We start from the raw sequence: 17,562 nt of genomic DNA on the forward strand, positions 1-17,562 counted from the left end.
TGTGGTTGAAAGAGGCAGTTCTGCCTCCACCCAGTTTTTTTTCCTGTATGCTGGTATGTGTTTGTGGCTGCATGATAAGCTGGATAAGGGAATCAATTCAGTTAACCCCCCCCCACACCCCATTATTTAGTTTTTAAACTGGATGGGTTCCACTATCTTGCCAGTCAGCACAAGAATGAAAAAATGGCTGGGGAGGCAGTGCCACTTCTTTTACTGCTGATTTAAAGTTACTGTGAGACTGGTGTTTTAATCTGCCTTCTGTGATGCCTTATCTGTGCCTGTAGTTTTCTTCAAACAAACAAACAAACAGAAACTCACTGAGCTCAACTGCATCTTCTGAATAATGAATGTATCTACTCCATAATCTGTTTAAGATACTTGCTTCTGTCACTTGCATGTGTGTATTCTGGTTTTTGTATAATATTTTCACTATGACTTAAGATTTTCACAGGCATGAGATATGGGTTGACTGGTTAGCACAATGTAAACGATAGCTGTATGGAGTATGGGAAACAAATATTTTTCCAAAATTTTATTTTAAAGATCATTACCACTTTAATATTTTTTGCAATTTCAGCTTCCAAACTACAAGAACTTCAAAGGAACTATTCAGGAACTTGGTCAAAATCAGTATGTAGTCAGTGGTGAAATATTTGTGGTGGACAGGAACACAGTAGAAATTACAGAGCTTCCTGTAAGGACATGGACCCAGGTAAGCATCAATGAAATATACTCCCATAAACAACAAAAACAACAAAAATCCCCTAACTAAATTATTTAATCCTACATTCAGGTTAACTTTTTACACCACTTTTAGTGTTTATACAAACATGGAAGGAAACGTGGTTTCATTCTTTTCTGTGCTTTTGCAGAAGAGATGGTTTTCCACTTGTGCCATCTACTGTCCATTCTACAAAGAATACCTGTTTCTCCCCCTGAGTTTGTTTGTTTATTTGTTTAATCCCCTTTTTCTTTTGAGTAGACTTCTTCTGTCCTTTTAAGATGCCTCTTATGCTTGTCCCACTCCGAGCCTGCATTTTGCAGGTTATACTGGTTTTGTAAATTATAATTGTTATCAGATATGTTACACAAAGCTTTGAAATCTTACATTGCTCAATTGCGTTAAAGAATTCTGTATTTTAAAAAGCATTTGCTTTTTTGTTATTTTTTTAATAGGTGTACAAAGAACAAGTTCTAGAACCTATGTTGAATGGGACTGAAAAAACTCCAGCATTAATTTCTGACTATAAGGAATACCACACTGATACAACTGTGAAATTTGTTGTAAAGATGACAGAAGAAAAACTTGCACAGGCAGAAGCTGCTGGATTGCACAAAGTTTTTAAGCTTCAAACAAGTCTTACTTGTAATTCTATGGTAACTTTTTTATGTTTATGACTTTATGACTATCAGAATCATGACGGTTGCTTGTTGTACACTCAAATGTTTTGTGATGGTTTTGGCACTAGATCAATCCTATGCATGACTGAGCACATCTCTCTTCATGTTCTGTTGCTGAAAAAAAATAATTACTGATCGTTTGAATTCCTTCTTCCTGGAGATAACGCAAGTCTTACTTTTTCAATCATGTTGAGCCACGCAATCTGGATTTTGAAACTTCACTGGAATTGTCTGGGGCATTGTATGTTTGAAATTCTTTAAATACTAGAAAACTGTAGTGATGACAAATAGTAAATCACTGGATCAATAAATCTATTTTAATCCTAATGAGTCTTTCAAACCAAACTATACAGGTTCTAGGTAGTAACTTTCTTGTAACTGAAAATTTCATAACTGTGTGGCTAGCCAAAATGCTTAAAGGTAAATTAGATCATACAAATAACTTATTTTATGCCATATCATAATTAAATCTGCATTTTAAACCTTGGGACAAGTGACATCTTCAGAATCCCACTTAACACAGGGCTTGATCAACCCATTTTGTATATTGTTTCTGAAAAGCGAATAGAGCAAATCAAGGTAATAATACTTACCACAGGTTTAAACATACCTATGAACTACTGTAAGTGATAATTTGTCTTCAGACTAGTGTTTATTAGATTACATAATGTTTTGCTGCTTAATACTGCATTTTCTGCCTACTGAAATAAATAGTAAGGGCTGCTTTCAGTGTGTGTAGAAATTTGTCTGCCCTAGTGTAAGCATCTTAAAAAGTTAGTTGTCTATTTGAGCTAGTCATTATTCACCCAGTTCCCAAACAGATGCTTTAGAGAAGATGAATGGCTGTCCAGGGGTGCTTATTTCTTTCAACTCACTATAGAGGGGTGACTAGTTCACCTATAAATGTCTAAACTCGAGATGTCTGAAGGCAGGCAAGATTGATTCCACCTGTAATGTAAAACTTATTTCTTGTTTGTGTATGTTTAAAATTGAAAGTTTTTGAGGATGTTTAAAGTGGCAGTTTTCACAGCTGAACTGAAAGATCTCTTCAGTTCTTGCTTGAAATGAGCTGTGAATCATTAAGTTCTATTAAAATTTTGCTTTAAAATTTAGATAAAATTAGTCATTCAACTGAATTCAGGCATATTTTTCTATGTAGCTGTTTTCTTATTTGAAAATATTACTATAAATGTCATGTCACATCTACTTGTGAATAAAAATAAAAGCTATCCAGCTATGTGCTGTATAGTTCTGGAGTAAGGTTTAAACTTACATCAGGGTGAAATTACAATCTTCAAAATATCACCCTTCGTATAAGGTGCATGTATATGTGCAATAGACACCAAATCACATACAAAGATTAACAAAATTTTAACTTATGCAGTCTCTCTCAAGCAATATGTTATGTATTTTATAGGTGCTGTTTGATCATATGGGATGTTTAAAGAAGTATGAAACTGTGCAAGACATTCTGAAGGAATTCTTTGATTTGCGATTACATTATTATAGTTTGCGCAAGGAATGGCTTGTGGGAATGCTGGGTGCAGAATCTACCAAGCTTAACAATCAAGCTCGCTTCATTCTGGAGAAGATACAAGGAAAAATTACCATAGGTGAGAAAATAATCTCTGAAACTTAAGTTAGAATTGATAAAAATGCGGGAAAATCTGGAAGTGTTTTAAATATAGTAGAACGTTCTTGCATGTAAGACATGTATTTTCATGACATTGCTTTTTGTTATTGATGGTGTATGTGTATCTTACAGAGAATAGATCCAAGAGAGATTTGATTCAGATGTTGGTCCAGAGAGGTTATGAATCTGATCCTGTAAAAGCCTGGAAAGAAGCACAGGAAAAGGTAATGATCTGAAATCTCTAGATGTATTTGGTGTTCTTAATGTTATTTATGAAAATCATTTATACAGATGTTTGTTTTCTTGTAGCCTAATTTAATTTATAACACAAACAACACTTTTAAAAGACCATTTGTTACTTATTAGTTTCCATTTTAACAAATATATCAAAATGCAATAAAAATATTGTCACATAGTGTTGTTATCACATATAGGCAATTCTAAGAACAAAACTAGATAATGCAGGGCTGAAAATCAAAACACAGAAGACTGGATTTCTTAATGTTCCCAAAACAAAACTAGTAACTTGACTTCTGGCTGCCTGATACATAAAGTGCTGTATCTGTTACCCCACATATACAACTGAGTTTTCCCTTTTTTATTTATTTGTTATGCGATTGTAAATGATTGTTGTTTATATGAAAAGAACACATTCACCAGTCTACTGGAATGAAACATGAATATTATCAAGGTGTGACTTCTGAAGTTACTTTATTAAATTTGACCTTGACCTATATTTCTTTCTCCTTTTTTTTTTTAAACCTAAGAATTTTTTTATTGTTCCAAAAGAGATTTGTGCTCAGTTTAATTTCACACTTAATTATAAGATGAAACTACTTTCAAAAGCAACTTCAAGTTTTTATCAACCACCCCTTTTCTGTGCCAGTGCCACTGCTTTTGGTTGTTTTCATTTTTCATTGTGTTTTGTTTTGCCTGTTTGTTACTACTCCATTTTAATTCCATAAAGTGTAGGGTATTTTATAATAAAACTATCATTAAGAGAAACTTTGATTCACTTGCATACACCAATTCATACATTCATGATTTTGGTAGCAATTTTTTATCTTTATCCAAAACACTCTGCTTCTTTCCAAAAAGGACGGAGAACATCAAAAGGGCAAAGGTCTCAAGCCTATGCGGTGAGATAACTAGAGGAGTACCGATTTCTGTAGCCAATGGCCCGCGAGGCATGCGACTAGTATCATGTTCAGCTTTGTTTTCCTAAATCAAATGATTAAACAATCCAGATATTGAAGGTCACAGATGGTCTTTTGGAAAACTCCAGATAATGGCTCATGTCACTGAATACATAAGGACATGCCTTACTACTCCAGCATGGTGGGCTGGAGCAGGGTTCCAGTTCATGCGTAGAACTAAGATTATTAGCGCTTGTAATACTACATTTTATTTCACTCTAGGCAGCAGAAGAGGAGGACCCACAGAACCCAAATGATGATGCTTCTTCAGCTTCAGGCTCAAGTTCTGGTCCTGATTTTAACTATATCCTAAACATGTCTCTGTGGTCACTTACAAAAGAGAAAGTAGAAGAGCTAATTAAGCACAGAGATTCAAAGGTTAGTAAACATTGGAAGGCTTTCTGAAATGATTTAGCAGTTACTGGTGTGCCTATTTTAATGTTCAGTTATGTAGTATTTACTGTAACTTTAACTTAGCAACTTAAATTGTATACGCTACTTTCATGTTTTAGGAGAGAGAACTAAATGACCTCAAAAGGAAATCTTCTTCAGATCTCTGGAAAGAAGATTTAGCAGCCTTCGTTGAAGAGCTTGAAGTATGTTTTACGTATCTTTGAAAAATATATGTATTAAAATGAATGAAAAATAATAATAATAAAAAATACCACATTTTAGGTTAAAAACATGTAGACCTAAATATATACTAAGAAATAGGAAATCATCTTTGGGTAGTTGTGTTCCTAGGTGGGTTTCTCAGGGATTGTTTCTTTCATCCACACAATGTAACATTTCTTCCAAGTCAGTGATGATAAAAAGAATTACCAGGAGCAAGTTTGTTTTCAGATAATACAAAGACTGGGAGTAATAACTGATGAAAGTAATAATTACAGCAGTTCAACATGATCTGATTGGTCATGAGTCAATAAGTCAAATGCAAAGTTGTACACCTAGGAGCAAGGCGTATAGACTGGATGAAGGGCCCTTACCTTGCCAAATTAGTAACTCTGGAAAAAGGTAAAGCATTTTGGTGGATAACTAGCTAAGCATGAGCTTCCAGTGCTGTCAAAGGCCTGATGAAATTGCACAGGTCTGTGTGTGTCAGTGATACATCTGCAATTGGAATAATGTGATCTGTTCTGGTGTCTCTATTTCAGCTATATGTTGATACTGTGAAAAAAGCTGATTAAAGGATTGGAAAATGTGTCTTATAAAAATGACTCTAGAAACTGGCTGCTTAAGTTAACAAAGAGAACACTAAAATACTAAATAGTGACATCAGTATCTGGATACATACATGAGGAATAGAAACTTGGTAATAGAGGGCTTTTCATTTGAGCAGTGTCCAAAAGTTCATATTTATTTAGGATAGAATATAAGTGTAGTTTTTGACTGTACAGGGTAACAAACAACTTACCAAGAGTAATTTGCTAGTTTCCCATTACTAGAAAGTGTGTTATAAGTCAAATGAGAATTAAGGGAAGTCTTGTGTTCTACGTTAAAGGGAGATGTATCGTAAATAATCACTGTGTTCCACTTTGTCCTTATTAAAAAAGAACAAAAACTTACTTAGTGTTACTTGTTCTTCCCATGTTACTTGTTAGAAAGTAGAAGCACAGGAAAGAGAAGATGTTTTGGCTGGCATGGTTGGCAAACCAATAAAAGGTAAAGTTGGTAAACCCAAGATGAAGAAACTTCAGTTAGAAGAAACGATGCCTTCTCCATTTGGTAGAAGAATAGTTCCACAGATTACATCTGCCATGAAAGCTGATGCTAGTAGGAAATTGCTAAAGAAGAAGAAGGTAAATCAAACTATTGCTATGGTTAGATTATTCATTATTTAACTGCTGTTATTTTTGTACTCTGTTAGCATTAATTCAAACCACTAGACCCATCTTTTGCCAAACTGTATTCCAGTTCTGTCATGGAATATAAAGGTACAATTTCTTTTATTTTGCCCACCTTCTTTATATTTTAGGGTGATACTGATTCTCTAGCAATAAAAATGGAATTTGATGAAGAATTTGGTGGAGTGCCAGCTGAGGGTGGTGGGGAGGACTCACTGAATACATCAGTCTCAGCGACTAAAACTCCTAAACCTAAGAGAGAGAAGAAGGAGCCTGGTAAGATCCTCAATTATAAGCATAGTTAAGCTTAAATGTGTACTATTTGTGTATTAAATATCTTTTTTAACACATAGTGAGAAGGGAAATATACCACAGTAATTACTACTTCATTTCATTTTCTTCCCTACAGGAATGTGTGGAAATGTATGGAAATATTCTGCTGTAGTTCAGTATTACTGAAAACCTAAGGAATTAACAGCAGATGCAGTAAATGCTGAAGTTAATCTTGTTGTCACTTCTATTATTGTTCTCTGGTTTTATTAACTTATTGGAATTCCTGTTAGGTGAACTACTTTTCTAGGGAGTAAAAAGTAATCTGTGGTTATACAAATGCTTCTTCCGAATTTTTAATATTCAGGGTTCATCCAGATAGTAGATTAACTGAGTCGAGTTATGACTGAGTTGTCTACATGCAGCTCAAATCTAGCCTAGCCAGTGTTGAGCCAGAGTCAATCAGCCCAGCTTGACTGAGGTGGCCATGCAATTGACTGACTGCATTGTGGCCCCCTGCCTTCCTGCGCACACACTTCATAGAGTATTCCCATGTTAACTGGATTTTTCCAATGCATCCTGTTCCCTGAATAATGGAAAGCTGCTGTTCTTTTCCTGGAAAATCCCAGCAACCTTTAAAAAAATGGAAATTTGACTGCACAGCAGCTACAACGTAAATTTGAGATTTTTTTGTTCTTCAAACATAAAATAAATTTGTTAGTAGCAGTAGGTTAGGTTCTGTGTGGAATCATTTAATCAGATTGTTACATTTCCCTCCAGAAATAAGAAAAAAATTTACCTTACATCGTCCAACAAAAGCTTTTACAGAGAAAATGTATGAAGCTAAATGTATGCATCATAGACAGTTAGCAAAGACGCAATTTTTTGCTGATTGTAATAAATGCTTTAACTTGTGGCAGGTACGAGGGTAAGAAGAACAGCATCTTCTACAAAATCTGGTGCAAAAAAAGTGAAGAAACGAAACCCGTGGTCAGATGATGAATCCAAATCTGAAAGTGATTTAGAAGAAAATGAACCTGTGATTATTCCAAGAGACTCTCTGCTTAGGAGAGCTGCAGGTACCCAAGCTTTTGTGAAATGCATATTGTGACTCAGAGTTTGAATTACTGCAAACCTATGTTTTCCTTTGGCCAAAGCCTTCCTTTTGGACTTTATCTCCTACAGATAGCTTGCATAATATATGCTTCACTGTGAGGCTAATGAAAACACTCTTCCAAAAAACAAATTCCAAAACCAAGAAGAGTTCACTATAAAAGATTTTGTAACTTGGTCAGAAGTCTTTTACCATATCCTAAAGACTAGAATAGAAATGACTCTCAAAACTGGTGAATTATAGAAGAAACAGACCAAATAATAACACTACAAAAGCAAAAAAATATTCTAATGCAAATATACTGTCAAGCAAACAAGGCCGAAAAAACCCAAACGGCTACTAAAAATTTATCAAAATTCCCAAGCAGTCTCTAAAAGGCTAAAATATCAGAGATTGAAAGTTTGAAAAAATACAAACAGAAGGTAGTCTAAGAAAAACACACAGAGATTTTTCTGAAAAGCTGTTGATTATTTTTTCAAGCAATTGATGAAGAAGAGTGTTCAGATGATACATTCAAGAGAACTTTAAGTGAAGGATTCTCATTCTTTAAGAGTGTTTTTGCACTAGTGTCTTCATAATGCCGTTACCTGAAGTCATCTGAGCAAGCGGCAAGTGGTATCAGATGGTAGGTGACACTTGCGCCGTTTTCTTCTCCCCAAGTCTTTTATATCTTGTATACATGGAAGCAGGGACTGTTTAGTGACTTACACTTTAATTTACTGATGCATTAACACAAACAACTGTCTTGAAATGTGTGTATATTTATATATGTGTGTGTGTGTGTATATATATATATATTTTTTTTTTTTCTTTTTAGCTGAGAGGCCCAAGTATACTTTTGATTTCTCAGAAGAAGAAGATGATGCCGATGATGATGATGATGCCAACAATAATAATGATTTGGATGAGCTCAAAGTAAAAGCCTCTCCAGTTATAAATGACAGAGAGGATGAGTTTGTTCCCTCAGACAGTTTAGATAAAGATGAATATGACTTCTCCCCAGCCAAATCAAAACCATCTCCAGAGTAAGTACTGTAACTGAGCAGTGTTTTTTTTATTAATAATATTTTGAATGTAGAAGTCCTCAGACAAAACTGAGGAAGAAGTATCAATCCATTATTACTCTACATGTATCATGTAAAGTAAAAATTATACATTTCTGGGGAGCAATGAAAGTGTATGTTATCTCAGCCTTGAAACTGACCCATGCAGATGTAAAGTTGACTTACCATACTGTGTTATACTGTTAGTAGTATCATTTGTCAAACTGCATTTTAGAAGGTTGTCTGTTTTCCATCTTGCACCCATTTGTTATACAGAACTATTGATAAAAATATAATTCTATTAATTTTAAATGGCTAAAATGCTTGACTGTAAAGCGATTTTAAAGGTTTGACTTCTGCAAGCACATACAAAAACACTAAAAAATGCTGTGTAGTGTTAAAATACAAATTTAATCTCACACTGATACTATAATGTCTCTTCTTTATATAGTTAATACAGTTTATATAGTTTCTCTTTTTTATTTGGAAGTAGAAAAACATCTCAAGACAAGAAGAATCAAGATTTTGGGAACATCTTCTCTTTTCCATCATATTCTCAGAAGACAGATGATGGTGAGCTTGTTTTCACTGATTTATTTACCATTATTTATCAACTGCCATGGAATATATTAGGGGGTATTTATTAGGAGGAGGGTCTGATCCTTAGAGGAATATAGTTTGTAGCATAGATAAGAAAGTTACAGTACATTCATAGCCTCGCTGTAGCATCAGATGCACCTTTTTGTGAGATTAATATATACTGTAATTAACATGGGTAATTAAAATAGTAATGAAGGAATCTTACACTAAACATACTCCCTGATTGTAGATACAACAAAATTGGACAGTGATGAAGAGGATTCTGTGCCCGTTTTCTCATCATCTTTTGCCCCAAAGCAATCAGATAAAATTCCAAGTAAAACAGTAGCTTCTAAGAAGGGTAAGTAATAGGATTATCCATTAAATAAATCCATTTATTCTTTTACCTTTGCACTGCCTCTTCACACCTTCAGAGTGGGAACTGCATTCCTTGATTTTGAACTCAGTGACATTCAGCAAAGGGTGTGAACTTCTTCCAGCTCCTTAATGATACTAATTTCTTTCTTTTCTTTGTTCACTGTAATGTCAGAACTTGTCTCTTTCCAGGTATTAGTGTTCAGTCTTTGATTAGTTTAATTGAAAGTTTTACCCTCAGAGACTAAGTGAAACATGAGGTCCTTGGGGTTGAAGATTGTCTTATCTCATGGATCAAACAGACAGCTAAACTAAATGTTTAGAGCTCTTGAGCATGTCTCCTGTGGCTTCCCTTAAAAGCAAGGAGAGTGTGTGTAAAGGAGGAATCCCAAGAAATATTTATGTCCTACGTAGGCTGTCAGTTGTCTTGATTTTTGATACTGAGGATGAAAGGCCCTCCACAAACTTCAGAGGTATGGGTTCTTTCATTTATTAGCCAGGCTTTTAGAACTGGCATCTCACAAGATCTTACATGGAGGAATTACGGACAATTCATGTTAATTATTTGGATCTGTTTCTTTAGTTGTGCTTGTGTATTTGTTTGGAGGAACACACTTTTTTAGTGCTGTCCACATTGTGTAACATTGGTTTATAGATTGTTAGCACTTCTTTTAAGAGAAAGAGATGTACACCTGTTTATGAATGTGTTTTAAAGATTATGCTAGACACTTGTCATAATTAATGGTGAAAATCATGTTTTTCTTACCTAACAGTAATTTCAATAAGTTAAAAAATGCAGTTCTTACCAGATGACAGACTGGGTTTTTTTGTTGCCCTCAAATCTCCGTTTTCCTTCCCTTATCTCTTTCAGATAACTTCCTTTTCTCTTGCTTCTCAGTCCTTCCTCCTCCAAAAGCAATTTGTTTTTTCTGTCTCCTGTGGCCTTTGTTTTTTAAAACTCCTCCTGACCAACTTGCAACTGAATTTATTGCATTAACGTCCCTTACTAGAAAAGAGCTGTCACGGAAAATATGCAAGAAAGCAGCCAGTTACAATATTTAACTTAATCTCTTAAAATGAGGGGAAAAAAAAGTTGTGCTGTGTGTTAGGTGCCTAACAGCAGCATCTTCTCTTCCCCCTCCCCCCATTGCTTGCAAATTTCTGATCTCTGTTTTGTTGCATTGTGTTTAGTATAATCTGTAAGCTGTTTGAATCAGTGAATGTCCGGATGGTTCTCAAACACATGAAGATTTTTAACCATCTATAGGAAAATCCTCTAATATAATAAATGATTGTTTGCAGAAATAGCTCATCCTTTAATAGAATAGTCTTCTAGGTTAAAGTTAAACTTCCGTACTGCAGTAAATGCAAGACAGAACTGTGTATGCAGTATCTAGGCACAGATGCAACAATTTAATACTCAGTCTTTCTTGCTACCTCTCTTTCTTGCTAACACTCTTTTGCTTGCTCTTTTGGCGCTCTCACTCTTTCTCACTCTCCTTCACTCTTTCTTGCTCTCTTGTGCTCACTTTCTCTTGCTCAGTCTCTCGCTCTCTTTCTCTCTGTTTTTTGAAGGCCTGTAGGTGTTGAATTTTCATTAGCATAACTTTGAAACATTAAAACACAGCTGTGTTCTGAGTGCTGATTAACCGTTACACTCACAGCATAGGTATAAACAGATTCTCTTTCAAGCAAGACAATTTAAACTTTTGCCTCCAGAGTAGCCTCAGGGGCACGCTCCCGCTCTTTTCTCCCTCTCAGTGCATGAAACTATAAAATGGATTGCATTCAACAGTATTTCATCTCCTGTCCTTTGCCCAGATCAGACAAAGTTCTTCATGATCACAGTTTATTTGACAATGCAGTGGTAACCTAACAGGCTTGGTTATTGATGATTTGGTATCCTTTTACAAGTCTCCTTGATTCTAATTCCATCTTCATGTCCTATATCAGTGGCCCCTTCAAAACCAGTTTTCTGGTACTGCCATATTGCATCTACTGACCCTCACACTGGGAATGACTATTGTATGGCTGAAGCAATTGTTCCAGACAAGTGTTTGATTTTCTGTGACTTCAGAGCTTGCATTTGTAAGGATAGGATGCTGAAATTGAAGAACTATTTGTTCTGCCTTGGTATCTATACAACCACATTCCCTTCCAAATGAGAAGAAATAAAGGAAAAGATAAGAGTTCAGCTTCTTTTCAAGCTTTGATCAATTTGAGCTGAAATCTCTTGGCCTCTGGTGTTCTCTACTGAGGATTAAGAGACTGCTGAGCTTGCCTTCCATGCACTTATTCCAGAGGTCTGTGGCTCTAGCGCCTCATTGTCAGCCTAAGAGAAATCTGAGAAGCAGTCTCGTTCTCCTTGATCATTAGCAGCTGCTCACCTTGAATAGCCCTGCTGCTCAGATTCTAGCAGTGAGCGGTACCCATGGAATCAGCTGCAGGGCTGATGTCATTCTTGAACTTTGCACCAAAAAACTTGTGGAGCTTCTGAGAGCCTGTGTATTACTGACTCCACTGCAGACTGGCATTTCATATCATACCTAGTGTAGAGCTTGGCTGAGCTGAATTCAGTCTAGCTGCTGTTAAGAGATCCTTCCCAGTTGTGCAGGCATCAGGTATAAAATCTAAGATAGTGGTTCAGAATCCCACTATTGTTAGTACAGAGAGAGATGCATGTTCTGGAAGCCACAGACTCTGTCTCTGTATTACTTTAGCCACTAGATAACAATTAAGAGGTTTACAGTCTTTGGATTTTTTTCTCATCCTTGATGCTGAAGAAGGCTTTGCTTTTTTAGATTGTCACGGTCCAATCCTTGGACTGCCCAACAGGTATTCTCAGTCACAGAAGATTGAAGGTCATAACTGTCTTTGCACAGTGACTCTCCAGTGAGTAGTAGCTTAAGGCATTATAGCCAGAAAGCTTGTGGAGGCTCTTTCTTGTTATGTGAACACATTTTCTTAGTGCTACTGTAAACAGAAGCTTGAGTTCTCACAAATGTCCACATTCATGGTATCTGGAGCATTTTTACAAGCTTATCATCATCTTTGAGATATTAAGGACTGATTGATAGAGTGTAGACCTGTAGTGTATCTATCTGAGGTTTCTGTAAAAGACTGACATCTTTCAGCATATAGAACACCTTATCCCTTGTCACCCATTGTGTGAACATACTGATGATGGTCTCTTAAAGATGGCAAGGCTAGTTGCATAGCAATAATTGAAATTCTTTAAGATATCCACAGATACCTCTCCTTCCTGTCCTTAGAGCTTCTTCTAAAGTTACTTTTCATTGAGATTGACAGAAAATGACACAAATATACTGTGCCTTAAACTCCTACACTAATCATGGGGAAGGTTGTCCTGCAATTATACTACTTTGAAAGCAGAAATGTCACAGGTTACAAGTGGTATCTGTAAAACACTCTAATGTATCTAAACATATATTTGAAGTATCCAGCTTGGAGAACTTCTGTTGCTACTTTAGTTACCAGTAACCTCTGTCTTGTGCTCAAAAGGATCAAAAAGAAAGTGATTAATTAAAAACACTGAACTGACCACTGACTGCAGTGATATATCTAAATTAAAGTTCGACAAAGGAAACCTCCTGCTTATTCCACTCAGTTTCAGCATAAAAGCTGAAGCATGTGTTTTCCCCAAGTGCAGAAACCTCTCATCTCATTTTAGTAGCTGACATTTATGCTGTATTTATTTGAAGTAATAATAAAATTTAATGTTTCTAATCAATATGTGAATTTAACATATTTAGTATCTCTAACTTACAACAGCAAAACTAGATGTGCCCCCTAAACCTAAAAGAGCTCCTAAGGCCAAGAAGGTGGAAACTGTAAACTCTGACTCAGATTCAGAATTCGGCATTCCAAAGAAGACTGCAGCACCCAAAGGTAAGAATTTTGCTGCGGTGCTTATCATTGGGCTTAGGATCATTTTTATGAGGAAACAGAAATACAGTTTCTAAAATTAGAACCACATTGATTTATTGGTAGATGAATCACTAGTAAATTACTCAGCAACAAGGTTTTTCTGTGACAGAAGTAGTTTACTGACTTTTCTTGACCAACAATGCTGTGAACTTTTTATCTGACTTTAACTTTTGGGAATGCATTTCATAACTGCAACCCCTTTTTTCTTGTTCATCGGTTCTGTTAAATAATGTTTATTTTTGTTCTTTGATCTCAGGTTTATACAAGACTCTAAAGTTCTGGTAGTTGGTAATTCTCATAAGCACAGGTTTTTTGGCTCTTTAAAACAATTCATTGGTATCCCAGTTCTTAGCTGCGAAAGTCCTCAGAAAAAAATGATAGAAGCAACACAGCACACCAAGTGATTTAATCAGAGGGACTTGTAAAGGGAAAGGGTTTCTCTGTGTTGATAGTTGAGGTTAACAGTAAGTTTACTTTACATAGGATTAATTTATCTTTGCTATTTAGTAATCAATACAGAAAGTGACTCAGGCTTTGTAATACTTCAGAAGTCTAGAAGTCATTGATCTAATGATGGTTGGCCCTGTCTTGAACTGAGAGTGTGACTTGCAAGGGTAAATGGTAACTTCAGAAGAAGCATAAAAGAGAGAATTAATTAAATACATTGTAAGAATAGAATGTATAATTTTACTTCTGTTGTGAAAAACCTTGAGCTGTAAACTGAATTTTGACTTTAACACATGCTAAAATGTTATTTCACCAGACTACTGAACAATTTGAGTTTTATTAAAAAAAAAAAAAAAAAAAAGTTAAGTCATATTCTCTCACCCAGGAAAAGGTAGAGGGGCAAAGAAGAGGAAAGCATCCAGCTCTGAAAATGAAGGTGAATACAACCCTGGGAAGAAAACACCTAAATCAACACCAAGCAAGGTCAGTTCCTGCTATGTTCTTTTATCTTTGAAAAAAAAGAACCTAATGGGTTACTTTAAATAAAAAGGTACATGCTCTTACTATAGTTTGCTTAACTAGTAACTGGGGTTTAGGTATGTTTAGATATGTTAGAGAAATGCTTGCTTCAATTCTGAATGTCAAAATGCAAAATGTACACAGAATCACAAATTATTTGTCTCTTCTTTTCTACAGAAATCCAAGAAGAATGCTTTTGACCAGGATTCTGATGTGGAAATATTTCAGTCAGGCTTTGCCTCTGAAACTGCCCCAAAGCCACGGACAGGTCGAGCTAGAAAAGAAGTTAAATATTTTGCAGAATCTGATGAAGATGATGATTTTGATATGTTTAATTAAGTGCCCAAAGAGCACACAGATGTTTTCCAACAAATATCTTGTGTTGTCCTTTTGTCCCTTCTGTCGCAAACTTTTGTACATTTGACTTATTTTATGTGATAATGTAATTGATGGTTTTTATTATTGTGTGTAGGCATTTTAACATTTTGTTCTTACACCTACAGTTTTATGCTCTTTTTTACTCATTGAAATGTCATGTATTTGTCTGACTGGCTTGTAGAGATGTTCTAGACAGCTGTGCTAAAGCACATTTTAATTGTCATGGTTGCAAACAGCAAACCTGCTTTTTGAAATGAAATTTAAACATTAAAAAATGGAAAAGTATCATCTTGTGTGTGTGGAAAATTTGGACTGAAGGGACTGCTTCTACACATTTTTTTTTAAAATAAATATATTTTATTCTTTGCCAGGAGACTCCATGGAAAAAGGTAAACAGTATATGAACATAAAAAGCATTGTTAAACAATCTCAATGTACAAACAGAGCCAGTGAAAGTACATCACAGACTTGCTAGAATATATAAAAAAAAAATCCACTAGTGCTTTAAATGAAACCTAAGAAACTGACACTTTAAATCTGTTAACCATTCTACCACAGTTTTCACTCTGCTTTATGGTGATTTAACAAGGCCAAGAAGGTAGATTCTCTCCTTGTGTTTCTGGAAGTCCTAGCTGTAATTCCTTAGCACCTGGAAGGCCGGATAACCCAACTAATTCCTGGCAGCAGAATCTTAAGGAAATACACTAGACTCACCAGTTCAAAAGCTGTGAATGAGCCTGCTGGTTATCATCCCATGAAGTTTCCCTAATGGCTTGTGAACAAGTAAACAAAAACGTGGTAACACTGAAAAGTGTTCTTGCCTTGGAGGCTATCGTTACTGTAGAAATGGAATAGTTAGTTAATTCTGTAGCTAGGTCACCAGCCAGGTAATAAAACACTTCTTAAATTTTAAAGTGACATTAACAGTGGAACAAATGACATCTGAATAACTGATCTGGCAGTTAATGTTGATACTGATGTCTTTTCTGCTAGTGCAGTGACTTTTTGTATACTTTTTACAAGGAAGGAGATGCAAATTGAGGGCATCAAAGACAAGTTTTCATATTAACTAAATCAGATGATCCTTTAAACTTTCTTTTCTAGATGTGTACAGTAGTCCATTTCATACGCTTGGTGTCTTGATCGTTTTAGGTATGAGAAACAAAAGGAAAACACCAAACATCCAGTATAGAAAGTAGAGCCATACATTTGTATGTACAAAGACATCAGAAATGCAACCAAAATTTAAAGTCTGAGATCTGTCTTGTCACCATGCAATCTTGAGTGTTCAGAGGAGAAAACAGAAGCTTAACTATTTTTTGCATGAAATGGCTGATTTAGAGTTTCAAAAGTTTGCATTTTCTAGTTTTAAGAGTTTAAACAGGAAGGAGTATATATCGATACATATGAAAATTTCTTGGTCCTTGTTGAGTTTTTATCTATATATATATATACACATATATAGATATATATTAAGTCCAGAAACTAAGCAGCAGTAAAAATGTTTTTCTTGCTTTTCATCCCTGTACATAAGGTATTAGGAATGTCTGAAGTAGCTGGAAAATGTCTTTCTTATTGCACCATTGGGGATTGACTGACACTGCTGTTATCCACTGAACTAGGTGAGATACTAGGACTGTGTTCTGCGGTATTTCCATTTGAGGTTGGTGTCAGTGGTTCATGTCCTTCAGAATTCTCCAACATTTCCTGAATAAGAGGTGGCATGGATCCAGGAATTTCCATTTTCAATGTAATGACACGTTCTGCACCTTTAAAAAGAAAAAAAAAGTCCTTTTTATTAATACAACCCATACAACTGCTTTTTTTATAGCATCATCACTAGTAATTTCAGGGCACATCATTATTTTAATGGAAAAACATCTCTCCTTCTAAAGTTCTTGCACACAAAATCATGCAAGTGAACTATTATTTCAGTCATTAAAAGGGATTAGATGAATGCCCTTCAACAAATGGACTTAAAATTATGATCACAGTAACTGTGACAGTACAGGTAAGTTACAGTACAGGTAAACCAAATGAACTGTTTCTTTTTATAGAAGGAATCAAAACAATATTAAATTATTATGAAAAGTTAAATTTAACTTTGATCACTTAGACTTGTTTATAAATTGGAATGTACTTTACGCTTTTTAATATACTGGATCTGTAAAGTAGCCAAAGAATGGCAAAAATTCTGGCTAATTAGTGTTAAATAGGTGAGGCAGATCTTTTTAAGGGCTTGGAAAGCCTTTAACTATTTTATTTAGTTACCAGTAACACTGATACAACTTCAGTAGTTACATTCCCTTATAAACAAATAATATACTTAAAGGATTGAAGCTAAGATTGATACATTCAGATGCAAAGTGGGGAGGACCATAAAGAGACAGGAAGAGCTTGCAATTAAACCTCAAATGGTAAGGATACATAGTAAAAAATTCTTTGCCGCACTGAAGCGTGAATGTGCATTACATAGTTTGTTTTTGCTGGGAAAAAAAATAATTGTCTATCAATCAAGACAACTTCAGGCAATTCATGGCCATAAACCTCAGAGTTCAAATATCTGATATAATATGTCCCATAGGAGTCCTGACCATCTTCTCCAAATATGAGTCTAACTGGTTAGGTATCTGTGCTTTTAAGAAGTGAAAGAAGGTAAGAAAAGCCAACAGAATTAAAGAGAAAATATTCCAACTATTGTAAAAACATTCCAGAGGACAGAGCCATCAGCTATGTTTTGCTTGCTCTTTAAATATCAAGAATACATTAATGAAAATAAACGCACATGTCAAAATAGAAGAATCCATTCGCACAC

At 35.2% G+C, this 17,562-nt stretch overlaps 2 protein-coding genes across 10 annotated transcripts in view; one reads left to right on the forward strand and one right to left on the reverse strand.

The window, feature by feature from the left end:
* TOP2B (DNA topoisomerase II beta) overlaps window positions 1-15,032 on the forward strand; it is a 76,946-nt gene extending 61,914 nt beyond the window's left edge. Inside the window, exons 22-36 of one of the 3 annotated variants that reach the window (XM_067291494.1) lie at window positions 578-712; window positions 1,177-1,377; window positions 2,819-3,014; window positions 3,167-3,258; window positions 4,453-4,608; window positions 4,743-4,826; window positions 5,832-6,029; window positions 6,206-6,350; window positions 7,265-7,423; window positions 8,276-8,483; window positions 8,992-9,074; window positions 9,331-9,441; window positions 13,248-13,364; window positions 14,236-14,333; window positions 14,547-15,032. In XM_067291494.1, the coding sequence (XP_067147595.1) occupies window positions 578-712; window positions 1,177-1,377; window positions 2,819-3,014; window positions 3,167-3,258; window positions 4,453-4,608; window positions 4,743-4,826; window positions 5,832-6,029; window positions 6,206-6,350; window positions 7,265-7,423; window positions 8,276-8,483; window positions 8,992-9,074; window positions 9,331-9,441; window positions 13,248-13,364; window positions 14,236-14,333; window positions 14,547-14,708 (2,145 nt within the window). In that variant the 3' untranslated portion in view covers window positions 14,709-15,032. The remainder of the gene's footprint in view (window positions 1-577; window positions 713-1,176; window positions 1,378-2,818; window positions 3,015-3,166; window positions 3,259-4,452; window positions 4,609-4,742; window positions 4,827-5,831; window positions 6,030-6,205; window positions 6,351-7,264; window positions 7,424-8,275; window positions 8,484-8,991; window positions 9,075-9,330; window positions 9,442-13,247; window positions 13,365-14,235; window positions 14,334-14,546) is intronic. The other 2 variants (XM_067291495.1, XM_067291496.1) reach the window with 2 other exon arrangements.
* RARB (retinoic acid receptor beta) overlaps window positions 14,680-17,562 on the reverse strand; it is a 337,815-nt gene continuing 334,932 nt past the window's right edge. For all 7 annotated transcript variants that reach the window (XM_067291499.1, XM_067291498.1, XM_067291497.1 and 4 more), the window contains one exon: window positions 14,680-16,516. In XM_067291499.1, the coding sequence (XP_067147600.1) occupies window positions 16,320-16,516 (197 nt within the window). In that variant the 3' untranslated portion in view covers window positions 14,680-16,319. The remainder of the gene's footprint in view (window positions 16,517-17,562) is intronic.

This window comes from Apteryx mantelli, chromosome 2 (genome assembly GCF_036417845.1).
Source record: "Apteryx mantelli isolate bAptMan1 chromosome 2, bAptMan1.hap1, whole genome shotgun sequence".
In the NCBI taxonomy this organism is placed as follows: Eukaryota; Metazoa; Chordata; class Aves; order Apterygiformes; family Apterygidae; genus Apteryx; species Apteryx mantelli.